The 21,687-nt window shown below is 55.5% G+C and overlaps 10 protein-coding genes across 10 annotated transcripts; 7 read left to right on the plus strand and 3 right to left on the minus strand.

Moving 5' to 3' along the window:
• Positions 1 to 377: 377 nt before the first annotated feature.
• On the plus strand, positions 378 to 1,881 carry BGZ61DRAFT_343851 (uncharacterized protein; the record flags this gene model as incomplete). Its single annotated transcript, XM_046239636.1, has 4 exons — positions 378 to 478; positions 556 to 870; positions 922 to 1,220; positions 1,271 to 1,881. 4 exons carry the CDS (start codon positions 378 to 380, stop codon positions 1,879 to 1,881), a joined length of 1,326 nt encoding a protein of 441 aa, XP_046108849.1.
• A 195-nt stretch (positions 1,882 to 2,076) lies between these two features.
• Positions 2,077 to 3,565, minus strand: BGZ61DRAFT_344795 (aspartic peptidase domain-containing protein; the record flags this gene model as incomplete). The annotated part of the gene is made up of 3 exons (XM_046239734.1): positions 2,077 to 3,241; positions 3,291 to 3,331; positions 3,380 to 3,565. The coding sequence occupies 3 exons, from the start codon at positions 3,563 to 3,565 to the stop codon at positions 2,077 to 2,079; spliced, it is 1,392 nt and encodes a 463-aa protein (XP_046108850.1).
• A 1,019-nt stretch (positions 3,566 to 4,584) lies between these two features.
• Positions 4,585 to 6,264, minus strand: BGZ61DRAFT_491510 (signal recognition particle protein; the record flags this gene model as incomplete). The annotated part of the gene is made up of 2 exons (XM_046250441.1): positions 4,585 to 6,120; positions 6,187 to 6,264. 2 exons carry the CDS (start codon positions 6,262 to 6,264, stop codon positions 4,585 to 4,587), a joined length of 1,614 nt encoding a protein of 537 aa, XP_046108851.1.
• A 4,595-nt stretch (positions 6,265 to 10,859) lies between these two features.
• BGZ61DRAFT_474675 (uncharacterized protein) lies at positions 10,860 to 11,886 on the plus strand (the record flags this gene model as incomplete). The annotated part of the gene is made up of 4 exons (XM_046248595.1): positions 10,860 to 11,020; positions 11,073 to 11,345; positions 11,393 to 11,542; positions 11,613 to 11,886. The coding sequence occupies 4 exons, from the start codon at positions 10,860 to 10,862 to the stop codon at positions 11,884 to 11,886; spliced, it is 858 nt and encodes a 285-aa protein (XP_046108852.1).
• Positions 11,887 to 13,795: 1,909 nt separating this feature from the next.
• BGZ61DRAFT_529268 (P-loop containing nucleoside triphosphate hydrolase protein) lies at positions 13,796 to 14,781 on the plus strand (the record flags this gene model as incomplete). The annotated part of the gene is made up of 2 exons (XM_046253377.1): positions 13,796 to 13,828; positions 13,891 to 14,781. The coding sequence occupies 2 exons, from the start codon at positions 13,796 to 13,798 to the stop codon at positions 14,779 to 14,781; spliced, it is 924 nt and encodes a 307-aa protein (XP_046108853.1).
• A 146-nt stretch (positions 14,782 to 14,927) lies between these two features.
• BGZ61DRAFT_169929 (uncharacterized protein) lies at positions 14,928 to 15,892 on the plus strand. The gene has a single exon (XM_046237574.1). It carries the CDS (start codon positions 15,075 to 15,077, stop codon positions 15,744 to 15,746), a length of 672 nt encoding a protein of 223 aa, XP_046108854.1. The 5' UTR covers positions 14,928 to 15,074; the 3' UTR covers positions 15,747 to 15,892.
• BGZ61DRAFT_169953 (uncharacterized protein) lies at positions 15,893 to 16,663 on the plus strand. The gene has a single exon (XM_046237575.1). The coding sequence runs from the start codon at positions 16,039 to 16,041 to the stop codon at positions 16,444 to 16,446; it is 408 nt and encodes a 135-aa protein (XP_046108855.1). The 5' UTR covers positions 15,893 to 16,038; the 3' UTR covers positions 16,447 to 16,663.
• A 115-nt stretch (positions 16,664 to 16,778) lies between these two features.
• On the plus strand, positions 16,779 to 18,982 carry BGZ61DRAFT_169909 (S-adenosylmethionine decarboxylase). Its single transcript, XM_046237573.1, has 2 exons — positions 16,779 to 17,220; positions 17,271 to 18,982. The coding sequence occupies exons 1-2, from the start codon at positions 17,103 to 17,105 to the stop codon at positions 18,695 to 18,697; spliced, it is 1,545 nt and encodes a 514-aa protein (XP_046108856.1). The 5' UTR covers positions 16,779 to 17,102; the 3' UTR covers positions 18,698 to 18,982.
• A 151-nt stretch (positions 18,983 to 19,133) lies between these two features.
• Positions 19,134 to 19,666, plus strand: BGZ61DRAFT_445773 (H/ACA ribonucleoprotein complex subunit 3). The gene is made up of 2 exons (XM_046245122.1): positions 19,134 to 19,442; positions 19,499 to 19,666. The coding sequence occupies exons 1-2, from the start codon at positions 19,268 to 19,270 to the stop codon at positions 19,507 to 19,509; spliced, it is 186 nt and encodes a 61-aa protein (XP_046108857.1). The 5' UTR covers positions 19,134 to 19,267; the 3' UTR covers positions 19,510 to 19,666.
• BGZ61DRAFT_445774 (Nin one binding Zn-ribbon like-domain-containing protein) lies at positions 19,667 to 21,578 on the minus strand. The gene has a single exon (XM_046245123.1). The coding sequence runs from the start codon at positions 21,400 to 21,402 to the stop codon at positions 19,729 to 19,731; it is 1,674 nt and encodes a 557-aa protein (XP_046108858.1). The 5' UTR covers positions 21,403 to 21,578; the 3' UTR covers positions 19,667 to 19,728.
• Positions 21,579 to 21,687: the final 109 nt, after the last annotated feature.

Consider the following 21,687-nt stretch of genomic DNA (forward strand, 5'->3'; position numbering starts at 1 on the left):
CGATACGCACTGGGAAGCCGATTTGCTCCGAGGTGTAACAGTGGAGAGGACCTCTCCCAGTTGCGGATCATTTGCGATAAGAGGGCGCCCGTTGTTACTCCTTCCAAGTACATCAATCCAACATCTTAAAATTCAAATACACCATTCAGTCCATCTCTTTTTGTTAGCCATCCTTCATCTCCCCATTTGGGTCATTATTTTCTTCCATCTTCGAGACTGTACAAGATAGCCACTCACAAGCAGCTATGGCCCTCTTTGCCCGCCATATCCCCCTCCGGCCAAGCCGACGCCTCTCATCCCATCTGCTAAGGAAGAGAGCCGCTCCGGATGTCTGTTACTTGAGTCGTATCCAAATTATGAACATTTCCACTCGCGACATGACAAACAAAGACCTACAGAAACTCAAGGTCGACCAGAACCGGATGATGGAGACCCTGCATCATACCTGTACTTTCGGGCCAGGAGCTAGATGGGGAAGGTAAGTAATTCATTCCAAATAAATCCATCAAAACACAGTGCTTCACATTAGCAAGTCACTGACTCCATCATTAATAGCAATCCTACAGACACTGGCATGTCACGTCTGACACTGTCTGACGATGATAAAAAGGTCCGGGACTGGTTCGTCGAGACCACCAAGTCCCTCGGATGCAAGGTAACCATTGACGCCATGGGCAACATCTTTGCGGTCCGACCCGGTCGTCGCTCTGATGGTCCTCCAACTTTCGCGGGCTCTCACCTGGACACACAACCAACTGGCGGCCGATATGACGGCATCCTGGGTATCCAGGCCGGTATTGAGATGTTGAAGATTCTCCAAGAAAACGACGTTGAGACCGAGTTCCCCGTCGGTGTAGTCAACTGGACCAAGTAAATCGTCTGCATTCATTATTGTAAAAATGGTACTGACAGATGCGACAGCGAAGAAGGCGCGCGGTTCCCCATCAGCATGATGTCTTCTGGAGTCTGGGCCGGTAAAACCACCCTTGAGCAAGCCCATTCTACCAAAGAGGTCGATGGGCCAGCCACTGTTAAGTCTGAGTTGGAGAGGATCGGATACCTGGGCGAAATTCCCGCGAGCTACAAATCCACTCCTATGGGCGCTCATTTTGAACTGCACATCGAGCAGGGTCCTCTTTTGGAGAGGGCCTCGAAGAAGATTGGTGTCGTCCAGGGTGTTCAGGCATACAAGTGGTTCACTATTGACATTAAAGGACGAGGTTAGTCATATCAAAGTTGGGACAGGAATCTTGTCTGACCGATCCTGCAGATGCACATACTGGATCAACTCCTTTCGCCGACCGCGCTGATGCTCTGCTCCTGGCCGCTCGTCTCATCACGCACTCCCACCGAGTCGCAACCAAGCACCAAGCGCTCGCCTCAACTGGCATCCTGAGACTGAGTCCCGGCAGCACAAACACAATCCCTGGGCACGTCAGCTTCACCCTGGACGTCCGGTCACCAATCGACGAAACCGTAGACGAGGTCGAGAACCAGCTGAAGCACGACTTTGATCTTTTGGCTCGCGGCGTTGACGTAGACGGTCTGCTCACGGGTGCAACACCGAGTTTGCCATTGTCGGTCGCTTGGCAAACGGATACCATCTCATCAGCGACCAAGTTCCATCCAGACTGCATCCAGGCTGTGCGCGAGTCCGCGGAATCCGTGCTGGGCGACCGGGATGGCATGATTGACATCTCCAGTGGCGCGGGACACGACAGCGTGTACACGAGCATGCATTGCCCCACGACGATGATCTTCATTCCCTGCAAGGGTGGGGTTAGCCACAATCCCGAGGAGTGGTCGAGCCCGGAGGAGTGCGCTATTGGAGCCGAGGTGTTGTGTCAGGCTGTTGTGAGGTTTGACCAGAAGAGAAGCTGAGACAAAATAGACGGTTCTATCATGTAATTGAACTTATATATACAAAATTGGGTATTTGACTAAATCAGTCCTTGGGGGAGAGTCTTCAACCCCGACATCTTCATTCTATACGCAGTGCTAAATCCAAGTACTATATCCGACGTCCCTTGACCAGTATTCTCTCAGCTCTAAAAAGTCCATTAGGTGTCCATCAGCTTAAATCATGGCCAAAAGACCGGCAGCAATGGATAGGACGCCCCAGGCAGTGGGCACCAAAGCTCCCGCCCCTCCAGTGGGCACGGGGGTAGGAGTGCTCGAAGACGACCCTCCGTCTCCAGAAGTGGAGGAGGCCTTAAGATTAGCAACCCCAAGCTGCAACTTCTCGCCATTCCAAACAGTGTAGTAGCCCTTGAGCACAGGACCACCAAGAACCCAGACAGACGCGAGGTCGCTAAGGGGTTCGGGTGCGTTGAGGATGACGGCCTGGCACTTTCCAGGGTGTGCATCGTGCTCGCCGAGGTTGAACGAGTCCTTGGGCATGGTCAGGTTGACGAGCTTGTCGCCGGCGCCGACGGTAAAGGTCAGCTCTGGGGCCAGCTTCTCCATGACGTCGCAGTCGGCGCCCCATACGCCCTGCTTGTCGAGCTGCTTGATCTCGGGGCTGATGGCGGCGTAGATGTCCTTGGCGGTCTGGTAGTCGGGGGTCATGATGTACGCTGTTCCTGTGTCTAGGAGGGTGACAGCGCCGGGGAAGGCTTCGTCGGTCTTGGAGTTGTTGACCGTCGCGGAGTTGACGTAGAAGGTGGGTTGGTCGATGAACCACTCGCCGACGAGGCTGGTGATGGTCTCGTTGAAGTCAACGTAGGCAATGTCACCGTCGTACTTGGACGAGTCGATTCCGCCGAGTGTGAGCTCACCAGAAGCGCTGTTGGCACCTGCGTTGAGGTACAGCGAGAACAAGGGCTCGGGGACCTGGCCGGAGGAGACGAGGGTCCAGAAGGTCGTGTTGGAAGTCTTGTTCAACGCGGCGCTGAAAAAGGACGATCCGGGGGGTGAGAGGCCAAAGATTCCGTCAATGTTGAGTCCAATAGGGTTCTCACCCAAAGCCTTATCGTAGCTATCACAGAGAAGGAAGGGCTGGTCCTCAACGGAGAGACCGCCGAGAGTGACAGTATCGGATACAATAGTACCACTCAGCGTGGCTCCGTGTTCGAGAGGCTGGGCATTGCCGCCGGTACCAAATGTGAGGTTGAGCGGCTGGCCAGGCTTGTCGGAGTAGGTGCTTGACTTGGAGGGGTCAAAGAGAGTGTAGTTGCTGCAGGTGGTGCAGCCCTTCTTGGGGATGACCAAGTCGGTTGAGCCAGTGTCAAAGATAACGTTGCTGTGATGTATAAGTTGCCAGTTAGATTCACAGAAGATGTGAGACTTACAAATCCTGGGCGGGTGTACCGACAGAGACCTTGCCGTACCACTAGACACCGAGTTAGCAGCGCCATCTGAACGGGAACTGCACACGTACCTGGAAGTCGGTGACGTTCCACCAGTTGGTCAAAGCGATGTCCACCGAGGAAGAAGAAGCTCGCTTGGCGACTCGAGCAGCGGCAGAGATTCGGTTCGTTTGGCGGCCTTCAAGCTTGATGGTGATGGGGTCCGCAGCGGCCGAGGCTGTCAGGCCGGCGAGGAGGTGTGCGGGGGTGATCTTCATGGTTGTGAGATGAGACGAGAGAATGACTGGTGTACGGATAGACAGAGCAAAAGGAAATGGAAATGCTAGAGAGAAGACTGAGAGGAACGCTGAGACAGATTGATGCAAAACAAGGCCATTGAGTCGGCAGCATCGATTGCTTTATACTCATCCCCATCACTACATCACCCAAACACCGCCAACAGGGCTGACAGCACCCCTGCACTCGCAACAGCGCCATGGACGCCATCCCGTCCCAAACCGTCCATGAAGGAGCAGCAGGATCTCGGCCGCACAGCCCGCCAAGGAAGCCTCTCCAAGGCTGAGACGCCGCGAAGCCGAGAGGCGTCATGGCTTGTTTGCCAGCTGGCCAATGCGCGATCGAGCAAAGCACCAAAAGGGAATGGTCGTGAGTTCACGGAGTTGCTTGCCCCTTCGGATTCCTTGCTCGAGGCCCTGGTAGGGCTGTGATGGGGTCTTGTTCTAGACGGCGATTGGTCGGCTCGCCAATACGCGTGGCGTCGTCGCCAAAGCGTCGGGAAATGTGGGGAAGCGTGAGAGGAACCCAGACAGCGTGAGAGGAAGCGTAAATTAAGTCGTTGCAACGGCCCGTAACTCGGCGAGTGAGATGCGTCCCTGCAATGACTCCAGCTTCAGTACGCACGTCGACGAGTGAGATGTCCTGGTTCGCTCCATCGCCAAAGGGCTGGTCCAGCCATTGCCGCATAGGGCACACGTCAGACGGCAACAAGCTGGGTACTGAGGGTATCGAGACTGAGAGAGATGAGCGTTGTGATTGTGGACCTCAACTACTCTGGAATTACAAACCCCATCCATCATCCATCGTCAATGACTTCGTTTCATATGCGTCATTCACTATGTTCCTTTCATGAAGCATTCCCCACTCAACGTGAGAAGAATTCCTCGCCAGTCGACTCATCTCATCCATACATCTCGTCACATAGCCATGAACGCCAAATCCCATGCAGAGAGCAACAGCAACATCATCAACGCCCGCCTCCAAAGCCGTCCCGGGTCATTTACCTCCTACCGCGGCCACGGCCTTGACCAGGCATTCCACCCATACCGGGCATACCACCCATTCCCGGCATGCCACCTCCGCCCATGCCCATCTGCTGCATCATAGCCTGCATATCCATGCCCGCAGGCATTCCAGGCATGCCGCCGCCGCCACCTCCTCCACCGAGCATCTTCATGAGGCTGCCCATATCAGGCATGCCTCCTCCACCACCAGCACCGCCGCCCATGCTCTGAAGTCGCTTCTGCATCGCGGCAAGCTGCTGTGCCTTGTTGCCTCCGCCCATAGCTTGCTGAGCTCTCTGCATGTTCTTCATGTTTCCGCCCATCTTCTTGGCCATTCCAGCCATCATGCGCTGCTGCGTCAAGAGGTCCTCAACTTCTCGTACTGACGTCCCTGAGCCTCGCGCAATTCTCGTCATCCTCGTTGGCTGATCAATGAGAATCTTTCCGTCAGAGTCGAGTTCCTTCTCCGTCATGGAATCGCAAATGTAGATCATGCGCTTAAGCTTCGCACCACCCTCCTCGTCGTCCATGCCCTGCATCATGTTGCTCATACCAGGAATCATGCCCGCCATCTTCGACAAGGGTCCCATCTTCATAATGTTTGAAAGCTGGTCTCGGAGATCGCGCACAGTAAAGATACCCTCCTGGATGTGCTTGATGGTATCCTTCTGGTTCAGGTTCAGGCTCTGCACGTGCTCCATCAGGCCGGCCATATCGCCCATGCCCAACAGCTTCTGGACAAACTGCTGAGGAGCAAATCGCTCCAGGTCCATCATGTGCTCACCAGTACCGATAAAGACAATGGGAGTATGTGTTGCTGCGACGGCGGAAATGGCACCACCACCGTGGGCGTGACCGTCGGTCTTCGTGATAATGATGGCTCCAAAGTCGGATGCTTCCTTGAAGGCCTTGGCTTGCGACTCAGCCTGCTGACCGATTGAGGCATCAAGAACCATGATTGTTTCATCGGGGGTAATGGCTTCCTGGATATCGATCATCTCCTGGAACAGAGCAGACTCCTGACGGTGGCGACCAGAGGTATCGACAATGATGATGTCGAAGCGCTCCTTCTTGAACTGTTCCACACCGGCACGAGCGACGACGGCAGGATCAGTCTCCGTCAGGGAACCGTAGTAGGGGATCTTGGCCTTGGTGGCGTTCTGCTTCAGCTGGTCAAAAGCACCGGCTCGGAAGGTATCGGCGCACACCAGGCAGGCCTTGAAGCCCCTCGACTGGTAGTGGCGTGCCAGCTTGGTACAGGTCGTCGTCTTTCCGGCACCCTGCAGACCGACAAACATGATGACGTTGGACTTGCCCTTCTTCGGTCGGAACGGTTCGGTGTGGGGGTCGACGAGCTTGACGAGCTCATCGAAGACGGCCTTTTGGATGAGGCGCTTCTTGTTGACGGCGGGGGGGATGTCCTTGAAGTTGACGGTGGCGCGGATCGACTTGCGGAGCTGTCCGACGAGGCGGACGTTGACATCGGCCTCGAGCAGGGCGGCGCAAATCTCCTTGAGCATGGCATCGAAGGCCTGCGCACAAGACAAAAGTTAGCGATGGCGGGGAGGCAACGGGTTGGTGGGGAGGGACGTTCGTGCCTTCTCGTCGAGGTTCTGCTCTCGCGTCAGGTTGGAGACCGCCGAGTTGATTCGGCGGCCGAGATCTTGGAGAACCATGGCGGCGGATTGGCGACTCGAGAGTGGCCGCGCAGAAAGGAAAGGGTATCACGACAATGTTGGCTTGAGCCTCTGGCCACGAGATGATGCACGTTGAAGATGGCGGACGGTGCGGAGGTGGGGCAGTGGCCAAACGGTGCGAGGTTTCTCCGGCCCGAACATTGTGGTCCCACTGAATATGCCTACCTAGGTACCTTGATTGTTAGGGACTGTGCCCCTAGCGGCCTAGCCGAACTGCTAGACCTGAAGCCCGCTACTGGCAACTAAAACAAGCACAGGCGTGTAGGGTAATTTGGATGCCATTTCCCTAATCTGGCCTCATTTCGCCTAGAGTACATGATCTTACAGGAACGCAAGGATGGTGATATCCGGCTTCTAGTCGATTAGATGGGACCAGGGTGTGCATTGAGCCTGTCAGCAAAAGGTCACTGCCAACCTTGCGAGCATGGTTGAGGAGTTATCGACTCTATATCCCAGGTTATATAGAATTGGGACTGGGCAACAATAACTCACAACCACCTATTGAAGGTAATTAATGGCTAGGAACAAGGGAGAATATGTGTGAGAATATAGTATCCCCGTGAAACGAAGTCATCAACTGTGCGAAAAATTGGGGAGCTTATCCTGTCCGAAGCTCGCAGGCAAAACGAGTTCATTGGTCAACATCTGTCAAACCAGTCGAAGGATCACCACCAACGTCAGCATTACGAGTTAAGAAGTGACGGGACAAGCTTGATAAATGACACATGATATTCACTTGCACAGCCTATCATAATCATCTCAATAATCTTCTCGCTCTATGCCTATAGTCATCGTGGATACACATTCACAGTCCTAGGCTTGGTTGATAGCCTATCTCTGAGACTTATGTGCGGATCCTACCCTGCATCCTCGCAAGCCTCCACAGATAAGACGTCATGAATCTAAAACTAGGAGACAGAACAAAGCACAACATTTTGCGGCTGACAATTCCAGCGGAGGATTCGTCATACATAGCACCTAGCCAAGAAGTCTCAGTGGTGGGCGTGTGATTTCAAATTATCGTGACGAGACGAAAGGTGCATGAGATGACAAGGACTTACGCAGTATTCTTCACCGCCAACAACTACAGCAAGCTTTCATACACGCCGATCACGGAGTCCAGACCAGAAGCCAAGCTATGCAGGAGATGGAATCAATGATTCAGTCCCGGGTTATTTTCGTGTGCTGTTATCACTCACGGGTGGGTGTATGCCTTGAACCCTACACCAATTCAAGAGCATCAATTATCCATCAACACCAACCGTCTACTTTAGAATTAATCAGCACATCGATGCCGGATCACAGACGCCCGAACACAAAATAATTTCACATCGATTGGTCCTGGTTAGCCAGATAACCAGGCAGTTGTCCACGTCAGCTGACTCGGGAATCCAAACCGCCAACATAGCACCGTCTCGTTAAGCACGTAATGCCAAGGGGCGTGTTACAGCCCAAGGACTCTATCGTGACGCGGCCCAAAGACCAGAACCATGTGACTAGTCACCTGGTCCTCCCTGGCACGCTCGGCGGTGAGCTACCAAGGCCGGGGCCAAGAGTAGAATGCAGTGAAATCAACCGCTTTTGTAGCACATGGGACACAGGGTGGGTGAACCATGCGCCTTTGTGTCCAGATAAGCCATTGTCTTGACTCACTAGCCATCTCAACTGTCTCACTTATTTCAGCGGAATCTGGATCGAGAGCATCTCAACTGAATCTGTCTATAAAGCATTCGCGTCATAGTTCGCTTATCAAGCGATGGGGGATCGACATCGTTGCCTGACTCGCGAGTTTTGAGCATGTCATCTCGATAGTTAAACCGCCAGGCCTGTACGACGATCATGATAAGACTATAAAAAATAGTACTGGTCGGTTGCGAATGACATCAGAAACTAAGCTAGGGTCCTCGCAGATTGTGGCTGTGTTGAAATCGACTCCGCAGCTCCACGGGTCAGTTGGAATGCCATCGAGCCCGAGCACGGCTTAGGATGAGACAACATACGCCATTGTTAAGAAACGGACCGATACCCGTGCATGCAGGTGATTGTTGAGTTTCTGGTAGCCGCTTCTGGAGCCTGCTCTTTAAGGTTATCGATAGACTTATTCTTTGTGGTGTGCGCCCCATCTGCCGTAGCACGACGGCCGGATGCTTCATTGTCCGAGAGGCTCCATGCCACCGACCCTGTCTCATGCTGCGAGACGGTCCTGCGGGTCGCGATGGAGAAAGCGCGCTGCAGCTAGCCTGATTCTTCCCTGTTGGACGGTTTAAAGTGTTTGCCACGGCTGAGAGCCAGGTCTTGGCTGTAGTTCATATTCCGTCATCGACAACCTGGTGACGCGGCGCGGTTCCACCATTCCTTGCCGTGGAACAAACAACGGGAGCTGTGATGGAGGCGCTGCGATGCACGCGCAAGACACGATTTATCGCTGGAGAATGGTTGCACCCCTCCGCTCGACGGCCGGTTCTGGGCGTGAAACATGGGTCGCGTTCAACGACGTAGCTGATTTGTGGTGGCTGAGAGCAGACGCTCGCCTGGGACGTGGCCGCGGCGCACCCACAACGCCATGGGCAAATCTCCCCGTAAGGCTGCAGATCGCGATGAGTTTTTGGAGGACCGCCACTGGGTCATCATGTTTCCCCTCGTTGTTTCCCCTGGCGGGACTGGTGGGCCAAGAGCCCAAGTGCCGGGGTCCCACCCTTGGCGGCAGACGGGATGAGGCTGATGGCCCCTTGGCTCCTTGGCTTGGTCGGCGTTAAGGCTCACCACCTCCTAGTTCGCAAGATCTGCCCGTGATAACGTTTGTTCGGACATCTCCTAAGCCAAGATGCGCTGTGATACCTCTCGTTCTTGCCATTGTTTCAGCGGCGCCCGTCCGTACCGCAACGTGCGCCCATGCGGCCGTCTAGATTCGGGGGACGCATCTGGATTCGGCCTCGCGGAGCGTCCCCTACTTATCGTTTCACAGGCGGCCTCTTGGAACGCAGGGAGACGACTCAGATGGAACTTGGGTCTTGGGAAGGGTAACCCTTATCCTTGGCTTGCCACATGCCGGCCCTGCACGAGGCCGCAAGGGAAGTAGACTAAAAGAAGCAGACTAAAAGGAAGTGAGACTAAGATGAGGTCCAACGTAATCCAGGTCGGACAATTGTGCCCAACACGAGTCGAACCCAAAACGACCGGCATGGTTCGATCGAGTCCCACTGGGCTGGGTGCATATCCAGGAAAAAGGAAGCCCAACAGCAGAAGCAACGCCGCCCGCAGGGCCTGCAGGGAGCATCTGAAATCTGAAGCAGAGCGGTCCCGGCCCTTGGGATATAGCTAGGGGGTGGTTAAATTAAGGGCGTAACCGAGCGGTTGGGACGCGCCGCCGGGAGCTGAAGCCTGCCGTCGAAATAACCCGAGCAGGCGTCCCCTGGACAGACGCAGCCGGGGGGGTATCATCATGGATGCAACGGATCATGGATGCAATGGATAATGGGATGCATAGCCCACAAACTCCGCCGCCATCGCTCCCCGGCTTGGCGCGGAGCCCGCATGTCCGCATCGTGTGGACGAAGCCGGCCTGGCTTTTTATTTCATTTCCCCAATTCCCCCGTACCCCGGGACGAGGCCAGGGACTACCCCGGGGCGGCAAGCATATCAGAGTCATCCAGAGAGACGAAGATGGGCGGCGACGCTTGGCGCCCGCGCTAACACGCCCATCCTTGCCCTGTTCGCAGGGAGCAGAAGACAAAACACACTCCTTACTACGGATAGTAACTGGGTACTAAGTAGCAGTAACTCGGGGTGGGGGCTGCGAGATTGATTGACTGGTGCCCGATCTGACTTGGTACAACATCAAATCTTAGATCTCTCGCTGGTTCCGCTGAGGATGCATCATGGGCCACGGATCCCGCCCACGGGCCCGTCCCGTTTCCGGGTCCCAGCAGGGAAACACGCCCAATCATGCCTGTCCATGTCCCTCGTGGTCGAAGCCCAACGCCCTCTGGCTTCGAAAAAACTCTTCCCCTATGCCCAACCCAACAGCCTGCATCCATGCCGGCACGGGAAACGCACAGAGCCTCATTTATCATTTTACGACGGCCCTCCCGGGTGCGGCGACTAGCCGGGGCCAAGCCCGCCGGGGGGCGCTCTCCGGGAGTTCCTAAAGCATGCGTAGGCTGATAGCACGAGCATGCCATGCCATGCAGGTAGCAGCACGACACGGAAGCTATCGACGCAATGGCTGGAGGAAGCTTCCCCAGTCCCACTCCTCGTCGCTCCAGCGGCCCCAAACTGCAAGGGTGATCGTCGCCTCCGGGGGTCTTGGCTCTTGGCGGAGCGCACAGCTCCCGGCCATTGCGTGTCGTCGTGACAATGCCGTCCTTATCAGCACGCACGAGCTGTCTCTGCGGGTCGTCTTGTGCTCCCTGGCGCGGAGCCGGTGTGTAGGTATCCGAGACGGGGTCGGCCGTCAGTCCTCTGCACAGCCCCTGTCTCAATGGCTTTAAAGGCACAAGGTATGCCGCTGTGCATGCTTGAGCAAGCAACTCTGTGACTCGGGACTCAGTCAAGCACATCTTCACGCATCCAAAATGGCTTCAGTATTCATCCGCCAGGAAATCAGCCAAGAGCTGTGTGAGCGCTATGCTGGGTTTGCTTCACACATGGTGAGGTGGCAGTTCAAGATCATCTACTGGACTCTGTTCATCTCGAACCTGTTTGTCTTGTTTCTCGCCTCTTGGACCTATACTCGGTGAGTCTTCATACACCTCTATTGAAGTACCCGACTAACATCCCAAACTCAGAGGACAGGAGTCCCTCGAACGATATGCCCACAACTCCAAGAAACGCACCAAGCGTCTCCGACAATCCATCTTTCTATGTCTGGGATGCGTTGCAGTCTCGACGGCCATCGTCATCATGGAGGCCTATGCCATCATGGCTCTCCAATTCTGCGACGGAGAGGACCTCATCTCGCTTTATTGGTCAACCTGGACTATGGTTCAAGTTGGATCTCTGATTGCCATGGTCGGAATTATCTTAGCTATGGCTCATTCGTTGAGCGACCGACGCCATCCGTGAGTACTCCGACGTTCTGTCCTACACCTTCACTAACACGAAGCAGTCCTTGGGCACTCGCTCTCGGAACACCTGTTCTCGTCATCGCAGGTTTCCTACACCTCTTCCACGACTGCACACGACAGCGCATTAAGAAACAAATGCAAAAGAAGATTGATCAGGAGGAGGCATTCGGCGGCCCTCCCATGAGCCAAGCGTACGTGCCCCGAGATCTGAACTGATCTGGAACATGCCCCATTGAGACACCTGTCTGACAACAATCACAGAAACACGATTCAAGTCAACCCCGACGACGAGCCTGATGATGAGTACCGGGGAGAGGTGGTCGGGTTCAGCATCAGCGGAGGCCCGATTATTCGCTTCACCGACTCCATGCCTGATCCCCTGCCAAACCACACCCGACTGCTCGGGTACTGTGAAGATAGCCGCCCGATTGTCATTTGTGACCGGGACTCGATCCGCATGATGACCGAGTCGCCCCGGCCGATAATCCGCACTCCAATCCCAGCCAAGAAGGAGAAGGAGGAGGAGACGTCCTGAACGTGCAGGACGCTCACGTAATTGCAGCAACTCTCTGTCTCTGCAGCAGAATCCCGACCGACATGAACAAGACGCCGACATGGTCGCGCAGAACGCCAATCTCCAGAAGGATACGCCCGGGTCACCGCGGCCGTTTAGTCTCACATGACTATCAGAGAAGATTCTCGACATCCTCATGGCATCCTGCGATGGCACGTTCTAGATACGTGTTGGTCATTGGACAGTAAGGCACGGCCTTTCCTCCCTACAATATCCAAGACATCTCAGCTCCGATGGGTCATTTCACGACTCATGACGTGTCGGCGTCGCTGAGCGAGAGACTTATCTCAAACTAATAGCTCGCCATTCCACGGTGTCTAAGCGCAGCACTTAGCCTCGTGGAAGCATCTCCCCAGCTGGTCAGTGTCTCGATTGCTACGATGATTCACAATACATCAAGAACAAACACCATTGCAAACCGTCATCGCATGCATCAGACCCAACCACCCACTCCGGCTCAGCCAAGACGTCTCAATAGAGCACACTGGTCTTCGATGCCCTCAATATCGGCATCACATGCAGAAATATCCTCGTTCATATCGACACACCGTCGAGCTCCGTACTACCTCGTACGCGCCACTTTCATTCAGTTCTCCGCACTTTGCGCCTGTGTTGTTGAGACCTAGTCGCCGTCCATCGGGCGGGTCAGGTTGCTCACGGTGGAACGGTGGCCGCTTGCGCTACCATTCCATCGTCATTCCAAATCTCCCCTTCGCTTATTCATTCACTCTATGTATTTCTTTGACGGGCATCATCATTGGTGCCGCGCAGTTTAGTCGGTCAGTGTCATTAGGAGACCCTGGACCGAACATCGCTTGGACCGAGTTCTATATCTTCTTTTGTTGTGTTATTAGTATTCATTATCTGTCGAGTTTAAAATGTTTGGGTCAATTAGTTAGGACCCCAGAATAATACCACCATCACCAAGGCTTGTGGAAGGTTTAATTGCTCGTGACGTGATGTCAATTGATCAACCTGTGCACTGGTTACGCTTCACAGAACTCATCATGACTACTTTTACAACAGACCTGGACCGCTTGTAGTCTACGGTGATACCCGAGTCTAGCCTATTTTGTGTTGTATTTGACAGTGAATGAACATGCCAAGCTACCCAATGAATATTGAACAGTCGGTGGTGTGCTTGTGCCTTTAAATTCGGCCGTTATTTGTCGCGGATGTGAAGCTTCTTTAGAAACCCTGAAAATAGCAATCAGCACGGAGAAAAACACGACAAATTTTAACAGAGTCATTAATCTTATATAGTACTTCACCAAGTATTGCAATTAAAAACTATCCTAAAATCTTGTCTAGAGTATCGCAAGGTGACAAGTGTTTCGCTACAGGGTAGTTACCCCAGAACAGCCAGGGCGTGCGAGGCGCCTTCGGGAGGCGTTCTAGAACTGGCTCTGCGCAACTCCGGGCTAAGACGGCGGCAATAGTGGCAAATCACTGATCATCAGCGAGTTTCAGCGGGGTTGTACCGATGATAGGGCACAAGGCATAAAAATTTAGAGGCGACAGTCACTGGAGCCCCTCCCAAAACAACCCCTCTGAATTCCCCGCCTCATCAAGCCCCTCCATCTTGTTCCCCAACCAGATCCAGTTAGAGGAGAGAGTGGTGCCAGTTGAGTGGCGCATCTCCGTCAACGGCGACCAATCTGCCTGAGGAGCTTAGTAAAAAGAGTGCTTTCTAATCAACACCAACGCCTCCATTTCTAATATCTCGAAATCCGCTCCTCCACAGGCAACGCACACCGTGTTACCTACCTTGTAGCTTTCGTCCATCTGCTCCTTCACGTCGGTTGCGCCAACAAAGGAGAGATAACAGAAACAGAACCTCTAAAACCGTCTCGCATCATCTGCTATCGTCATGAGTCTGGCAAAGGTTAAGCACGTGGTCCTGGTTCGTACAACCTCTTGGCTTTGGCCTCTGCTCTCGAACTTCCTGACTGACATGGGTCTCAGGTGCTATCAGGCAAGGGTGGAGTCGGCAAGTCGTCCGTCACCACGCAGCTCGCACTCTCCCTGTGCCTCGCTGGCTTCTCGGTTGGCATTCTCGACGTCGACCTGACGGGCCCGTCTATCCCGCGCATGCTCTCTATCGAGGAGTCCAAGGTGACCCAGGTCCCCGGGGGTTGGGCGCCCGTCCTGGTGCACGAGGCAGACGAGAGCCAGGGCTTGGGCAGCCTGCACGCCATGAGCCTGGGGTTCCTGCTGCCCAAGCGGGGCGACGCCGTCGTCTGGAGGGGCCCCAAGAAGACGGCCATGATCCGACAGTTCCTCAAGGACGTGCTCTGGGATGAGACCGACTTTTTGCTGATCGACACACCACCGGGAACGAGCGACGAGCACATCTCGCTTGCCGAGACGCTGCAGAGGGATGCCAGACCCGGCCAGGTCGCCGGAGCCGTCGTTGTGACCACGCCCCAGGCTGTGGCCACGGCCGACGTCCGCAAGGAGCTCAACTTTTGCACCAAGACGAGCATCCGGGTGCTCGGCGTGGTTGAGAACATGAGCGGCTATGTCTGCCCGCACTGCTCCGAGTGCACCGACATCTTCGGATCGGGAGGCGGACGGTCAATGGCGGAAGAGTTCCATGTGCCGTTCCTGGGATCCGTGCCCATGGACTCGCAGTTCATCACGCTGATTGAGGAGGGAACGAGGCCAAGCTATCCCGCGGGCACCAAGGTTAACGGCGTGGACATTGCTGCTCACCGGTCGGCGGCGCAGGGGAGCGAAACGGCGGACAAGGGCGGGACCTTGGTCAACAAGTACCGGGATTGCTCGCTGTACCACGTCTTTGGGGGCATTACCGACAAGGTGAGGGAGAATGTGGCCAACAATGGGGCGAGGTGAGATGGAAGTCAGCCGTCCACCTGGCCTATGCCGTTTCAATCCTGGCCAAAGAGCACCTCAACCCTGGCCCAAGAGCATCTGACAGCTGGATAAATTCCCTGTGTGCAGCTCTGGATGGTCCAAAAAAGGCGCTTCCGTTTCGGGCCGTCGCCCATTGTCCGATATGACTAGAGCTCTTGCCGGGCGCAAAGCTCGCCCACTCCACCTCCGGCACATGTCAGGTCAGCTCCGCAAGCGAACCGAACCAATTCGACGTCAACATGGGCAAGTTACCGCTGTTTGCGTAGGACGGCATGATGGGATTGTCCCGATTTGCGGTCGACAATGACAATACTGTGCGTCTACGAATCACAAACTTTGTGCGTGCTTGCTGCACTGCACGTCTGCACTCACCGATGAACACGGCACGGAAGCGAGAGGGAATACGGGAGTGGAATTGGAGCTTGCAGACGACGGCTGGTTGGCACATGCGGTCGAGGATCTCGATGGTGGCGCGGGAGGCAGTACATGCCAAGTACTGTATTGTACCGCACCGGTTGGTTGGTGGGTCGTGGAGGAGAGGCGGCGCACGACAACGTTTCCCCGGACAGGAGAGGGCTGCTAATGTGAGCTGTGAGCTATTTGCAGTGGGTTTGCAGTGGGTGTGCACCCTATTTGTCCAGTGTGCTGTCGCGGGTTACGCACAGTTACGTACTGGTACAGCGCGGTGCTCGCAGCGCTGTAAGGGACATGTAAGGGACATGGCTGCACCTGCGTCCCGCACCTCGCACAGCGTCATGGCTGGCGGGTGTGCCCTAGGTAGCCTTCCGAGATCCAATAGAGTCGGCAGCTGGCGTACGGATGACGAAATAAAACCAGGGCCAGTGGCCCCAGAAGCTAAGGATCCAAGCCGAGACCTGCGCCTGTGTCCCACTGCGAGCCACCATATTTCTTTGGTTTGGTTTGCTGTCTGTCGTTGTCCCTGAGTGTCTCTTCCTGTCTCTTCCCGTCCCTTCCCGTCGAGTCACTCACAGCAGTCCAGGCCTAGTTGAGCTGTTCGCCGGATAGGTAGCGTCCGTTAGTGGCCGTCAGTGGCCCGCCAGTGGCCACAGCCCTCTCTAGTCGGCAGCTGTGAAAAAAAAAAGAGCAAAAAAAACTGCACGACCCCATGTTGGGCAGGCACCAAGCCACGGCGACAGGGAAGGAGCACCCGCGCGCTGCCATTAGCTCCGCCGCCCGCCTGCTGCTGCAGTGTTGCAGTGCTGCAGTGACTGTTCGATGCACGTCGACCACCTACAGGGTACGTACAGTACTCCACCCAAACTAAGGTATTGCGCGCCCACCTTTCACCCACCTTTCCACCTTGAAATTTACTTCTCGTCGTCCTCCACCACCACCACCACCACCTCCACTGGTACATCTGCCACAAAACAACCCCTCAAACAACAAAAATTCTCTCACCGACTCTCTAAAACCAAGCTTCCATCCTCTTTCTTCGACACAGAGCTTCTTCCTGCTCCCAGTCTCACTCGCCTCGCCCTTGTTCCGCCTGGAACCGCTTCCTCGCAACCACCCCGCCAAAAAAAAATAAAACCCGCCGCCCGCGCCCATCGTCATTGCTTCCTTCGCCCTCACGCGACCGTCTCCACGTCTCCTCCAAACCGAGCTGTCCTAAACCCGACCTGACTCTTACAATTCGATGTCGAATAATCGAGTCTAACTCTCATCACTGTCCAAAAGACACCTAGACGGCCGTAGTTCTCGACCGTCGCCCAACTCTTTCTCCGGTTCCCTCCCCGGGTCTTCTATGCGACCCACAGATCTCCTGCGCTTCCTCTTCTCCCGACCATCCAAGTATGCCATCTCTTCTGCCTCGCTCTGAGGCTCTGGCTCTATTGTTGAACCTATTACTCACATCTCCGTTCCAACAGGCCCCGATAGCACCCCTTTAACGAAAGGCATATATCAAATCGTCGACATCGACAAAATTACCTCCTCAACCCCCCGAATCTGCACCCTGCAGACTCAACTCTCTCTCCACCGGCCATCATTTCGTCACAAAAGCGGTTCACCCACGTGTCCTCCCTCCAACCGCCTTAACGTCCCCTCGAGAGACGTTAGCCGCTTCTATCAACGACGTATTGCTGCTGGCTCCGCCAGCATTTGACAAGACCCCGATCCTGTGGGCCTACTCTCTCAAACAGACGCCGCATAGTCTGTTTGAGCGGCAGCTAGTGCTCCGCGGACTCTGCCATCTGGGCAAAGACAACAAATCCACACCCCCGCTGTTCAACTGAGACACGCATCGGCCCGTTGCCAATCCTACATCTAAATCCACAAAGATGTTCGCCGCCGCCGAAGTTCCCAGCAACTACACCTTCTCGCCGTCTTCGGCCACCCCTCATCTGACTATCAATCATGATGTGGCCGCTGATTTGGACTCCTCCAATGCCTTTGAAGGTAAGCTCCAGAGCTCTCCTAGCACTCTTGCTCGTTGCTAACATATTTAGGCCCCGAGAAGCTGCTTGAGGTTTGGTTCGCCCCAAACGCCACGGCCCTGCCTCCCACGGCCCCTGCAAATGGATTGAAGTCTATCCCCGCCGACACTTGGGTCGGAATGCTCGACATGGTCAACTGCAAGATCCTCTCCGTCCTTGAGTCGGAGAACATGGATGCATATCTCCTGTCCGAGTCCAGCATGTTCGTCTTCCCTCACAAGATCATCTTGAAGACGTGCGGAACCACGACTCTTCTCCTCGGACTCCAGCGTATGCTCCACATCGCCGCTGTCCATGCTGGCTTCCCTTTCCACAACGCCAACTCTGTCAATGACATTCGCGCCGCGGCAACCCCGTATCGCGTCTTCTACAGTCGCAAGAACTTCCTGTTCCCCCACAAGCAACATGGACCCCATCGTAGCTGGAAACAGGAGGTCAAATATCTTGACGAAATGTTTGACGGAGGTAGTGCGTACATGGTCGGCAAGATGAACGGGGACCACTGGTACCTGTACCTTACGTCTCCCAACCAGCAGGCCCTCACCCCTCCCCGGACCCCAGAGTCCGAGGTTGAGGCGATCGGAGCGCCTGCTCGGATTCCCGTCGGAACGACCACCTTTGGCACTGGCCCCAACGGCCACCCCGACGAGACTCTGGAAATCCTCATGACGGACCTTGATCCTGAGAACGCGAAGCAGTTCTACCTGTCGCACGCGAGTGCGGTCGCCAGCGACAGGCTTTCTGCTGAAGCTCAGGATGCTCGAAAGAAGGCTATTGACAGCCTCGGCGAGCTTGCTCACACCCTGGACGAAGTGGACGTCTTCAGCAACGGGGCCGACTTGGAAATCGACGGCAACCACCTGGACTTGACCGAGGAGCTGACTACCGAGGGCCACGCCCTGGGAACCGTCGTTTCCGAGAGCTGCGGCCTTTCGGGCGTCTACCCCACCTCGGAGTATCCTGATGCTCGCGTTGACGCCTATCTGTTCAGCCCCTGCGGGTTCTCCGCGAACGGTGTCATTCCCCCTTCCCCCTCCACTCAGCCGGAGGGAGTCCAGCCCAAGTCTGAGCATTACTTTACTGTTCATGTGACCCCTGAGCCGGAGTGCTCGTTCGCTTCGTTCGAGACCAACGTCCCCGGCGGACAGAGTGGACGCACCACTGCCGATATCATCGAGCAGGTTGTCAACATCTTCCGCCCTGGTCGCTTCAGCGTCACCCTCTTCCAGGACAAGGGCCAGAATGCCAACCCTTACGGCATGGGTAACGACGACACCAAGACGTGGGCTGCCAACAGACTCGTCGACCCTGTCCGAGGATACCGACGAATTGATCGCATCGTCCACGACTTTGAGGACTATGATCTCGTCTTCCGCTTTTACGAGCGAGAGGGATGGGCTGGCGGCAAGTCTGCCCGAGTTGGCGAGCCCTGCATGTAAGCTGTGTGCTACTTTGTCGGGTTTGAGAATCCAGATTGCAATTGGGAACTGTTTGCTTTCGAGTTTCTGCTGTCCTTACCTGTTATTATTAGCGCTGGGACATTCTTTCGTTCGTTGTGATGAGTCAACTTGTAGTTGAGGCGCCCTTTTGGGGTGTAAGTGCTGCTGGTTTCTCTGGGTCTAGCGCTCAGTGCGTTTGTGATGGGATCGTGCTTGGCATCATTAATTTATTCGCTCATTTGATGCCCACTACAAACTTGCCTGACTAGTTCGGCGACATTGCAAACATGTTGATTTGAGTATTTCCATCCTAAGAAAAACACCTGGCAGCAAACTCACACCAGCAAGTAAGTTCAAATGCTGGTCAACGAAGAAGTCAATCGTAAAGTCAATGGGGTGGTCCGGGCGTCGGTTCCTGGTGCGATAACGATAATGATTGCGGCACGTGATCACTATCCCGGACGGCCAAATTTTTTCTGCTAGCTCTGGCGCTGTGCAGTTTGGCAGAAAAAAGTCAACACCACGAAACCAACGTCAACCAAGCCGATTCCGCAAACCAATCCGCCCACCATGCATCTGATGTACACCCTCGACGCCAATGGCACCCGCCTGTACACCCTCAAGAAGGTTGCCCACGGACAGGTCACCAAGTCCGCCCACCCCGCCCGCTTCTCCCCCGACGACAAGTGGTCGCGCCAGCGAGTCACCCTCAAGCGCCGCTTCGGCCTGCTGTTGACCCAGCAGAGTGAGTTGTTCCCCTTACGGCTGAGATTCAAGGTGTGGAGTGCTAATTGGGTGCAGAGGAGGAGTAGACGGCTCGTACGGACGATAGAGGACGAATGACGGGAGATGGAAGCTCAGAGGACGGGCTGAGGGAGGTGGATTGGCGTTTCTTAGGTCACATCACACAGAGGCGTTTATTGGCACATGGATCAGAGAAATGTGAAAAATTGACTGGCATTTTGATGGATCGATTCTCTATGTTCCTTTTTTTCCTTTTCCCGTTTCCCGTTTCCCGTTCCCGTTGCTGATCAATGCTTCCGCTTGGAGTTGACGGCGCGACCGGCTCCCACGCGAATCTTGCCGCCCGCCCCCGACCTGGCACCGCTCAGGATGTCCGGCAGGTAGTCCTGGTCCATAATGTCCTTCTTGCGCGTGCGGCGTTGCTCCTCGGCGGCGCGCGTGTACTCCTTCTGGTCCTCGGCGAGCACCAGCCCGGCGCCCCAGTTGCCCTGGCCGCCGGCGCCCTTGGCCAGGCGGCCGTTGGAGCTGCCGTGGACGGGCTTGGGCACGCTGTAGACGTTGCCGCGGTTGTTCCACTGGAAGTTCTTCTTGAGGTGCACCTTGAAGTTGCCGTGCGCGTCCGTCGAGCAGCTGACGCGGTTGAGCGTCGGCTGCCCGCACGACGGGCAGAACTGCCGGTTCATGTCCTTGCTGATGGTGAAGCAGCCGTGGCACCGCAGCACCCAGTTCTTGAGGTGCGTGATGCGCGCCAGCGAGGGCGCCACGAGGTTGAGGTTCATGCGCAGCGCCACGTTCTGCATCGCGTAGTCGGATGTTAGCACGGCGGCCTGCAGCGTCTTCTGGAGCGGCTGCGAGGGGATTGCTGCGCCGGGCGCTTTGGCCTGGTGCTTCTTGAGGTTGCTGGGCGTGATCCAGCCGCCCTCGTCGTCGGATGCTTCGCCGTCGTCTTCTTCCTCTTCCTCTTCCTCGACGGTGGCCTCGGGTTGTGTCTCGACAGGGGTGGGCTCTGCTGCCTGTGCATCCTTCTCCACCGCGTCAACGACTGGCTTCTCCGCCTCTAGTGACAGCTGTTGTACACCCTCCTCCAGCGATGCCTCGCCTTGCGCGGGCTCCCCTTCTACGGGTGCTGCGGTCTCTGTGGTCTTGTTTTCCTCTGTGGTTGTCGTAGCCTGGGTCTTATCTGTCGTGGTCTCGGCACTCGCCTCCTCAGGCTTGTCCTGGTTCGGCCGTCCATTCAACGTCTTCTGGCCCGGTGTGTTCCTCAACCTCCAATCGCCGCCATTGCGCTCGCACTCCAGCTCGTATCCCAGCGCCAAAACCTCGATATCGGGCCTGCTCAGCACAGCCAAGTCGCCCGTCCTCCGGGCAAACGCGGTGACGAACTTGACGCTCTCCGGCTTGGGCGAGCGCAGGGTGACAAAGGGCAGCAGGGTAGTCTCCACGCGGGACCGGGTGGCGGCGTCGCGGATCTCTGAGATGATGCAGGGCAGCGTGTAGAGCTGCTCGGCCTTTGCGCGGAGGGTGTTGGCGGGGGGGTCGTTCTTGATCAGCGGGCCGGTGTCGAGGACGAGGCTGTGGATGGGCTTGAAGGCGGGCTCGGCGGAGGACGGAGTCGCAGCGGCGGGTGCAGGCGCAGCGGCGGCGACGGCTTCGGGCTGGGGGGTTGCCATGGTGGCGGTTTGGAGTCCAGGAGATGGACGGGCGAGAGAAATATTTCGATCTGTCGCAGGTCGCTCTTCCGGCTGCTGATTTTGTGAAAAGCGGGACAATCGTTGCTCGGTTTTGTTAATCGGGTTTGTGGGACTGGGTCTCGTCTTTGGCTTCGGATGCTGAGGTGGGGTTTGGGCGGTGATGGGAATTTCTGTGGTGTTGATCGCGGGGCAGACTTTTTTTCTGCGATAAGATAAGATACAGTGCCGATAAGATTGGCACCAGACGCTGCATCCTTTCCCCTGCCTCATCTGGATTATGAGTCTTTTTGCTGAAAGTCATTTGGGTATTTCCTTGGATATTTTGGCTTTTATTTAGGCCTTAGTCCAGAAATTCTTGAATCTTGCTCGTCTCATCTTGCCTTTCCACACCACTTTCCGCATTACTCAAATGCATTCACGCCCAACTCCTCTCTACCTCATGTTCATTCCACCCATTAGATGGAGTATTGATTCCACAAGTACAGTTTAATACATTAATATCCAGACTGTTCAGCTGCCAACTGAGTCTCTTTGAAATCTGGGTGATAATCGAGG

This window comes from Ilyonectria robusta (genome assembly GCF_021365365.1).
Source record: "Ilyonectria robusta strain PMI_751 chromosome Unknown BGZ61scaffold_4, whole genome shotgun sequence".
Taxonomy (NCBI): domain Eukaryota; kingdom Fungi; phylum Ascomycota; class Sordariomycetes; order Hypocreales; family Nectriaceae; genus Ilyonectria; species Ilyonectria robusta.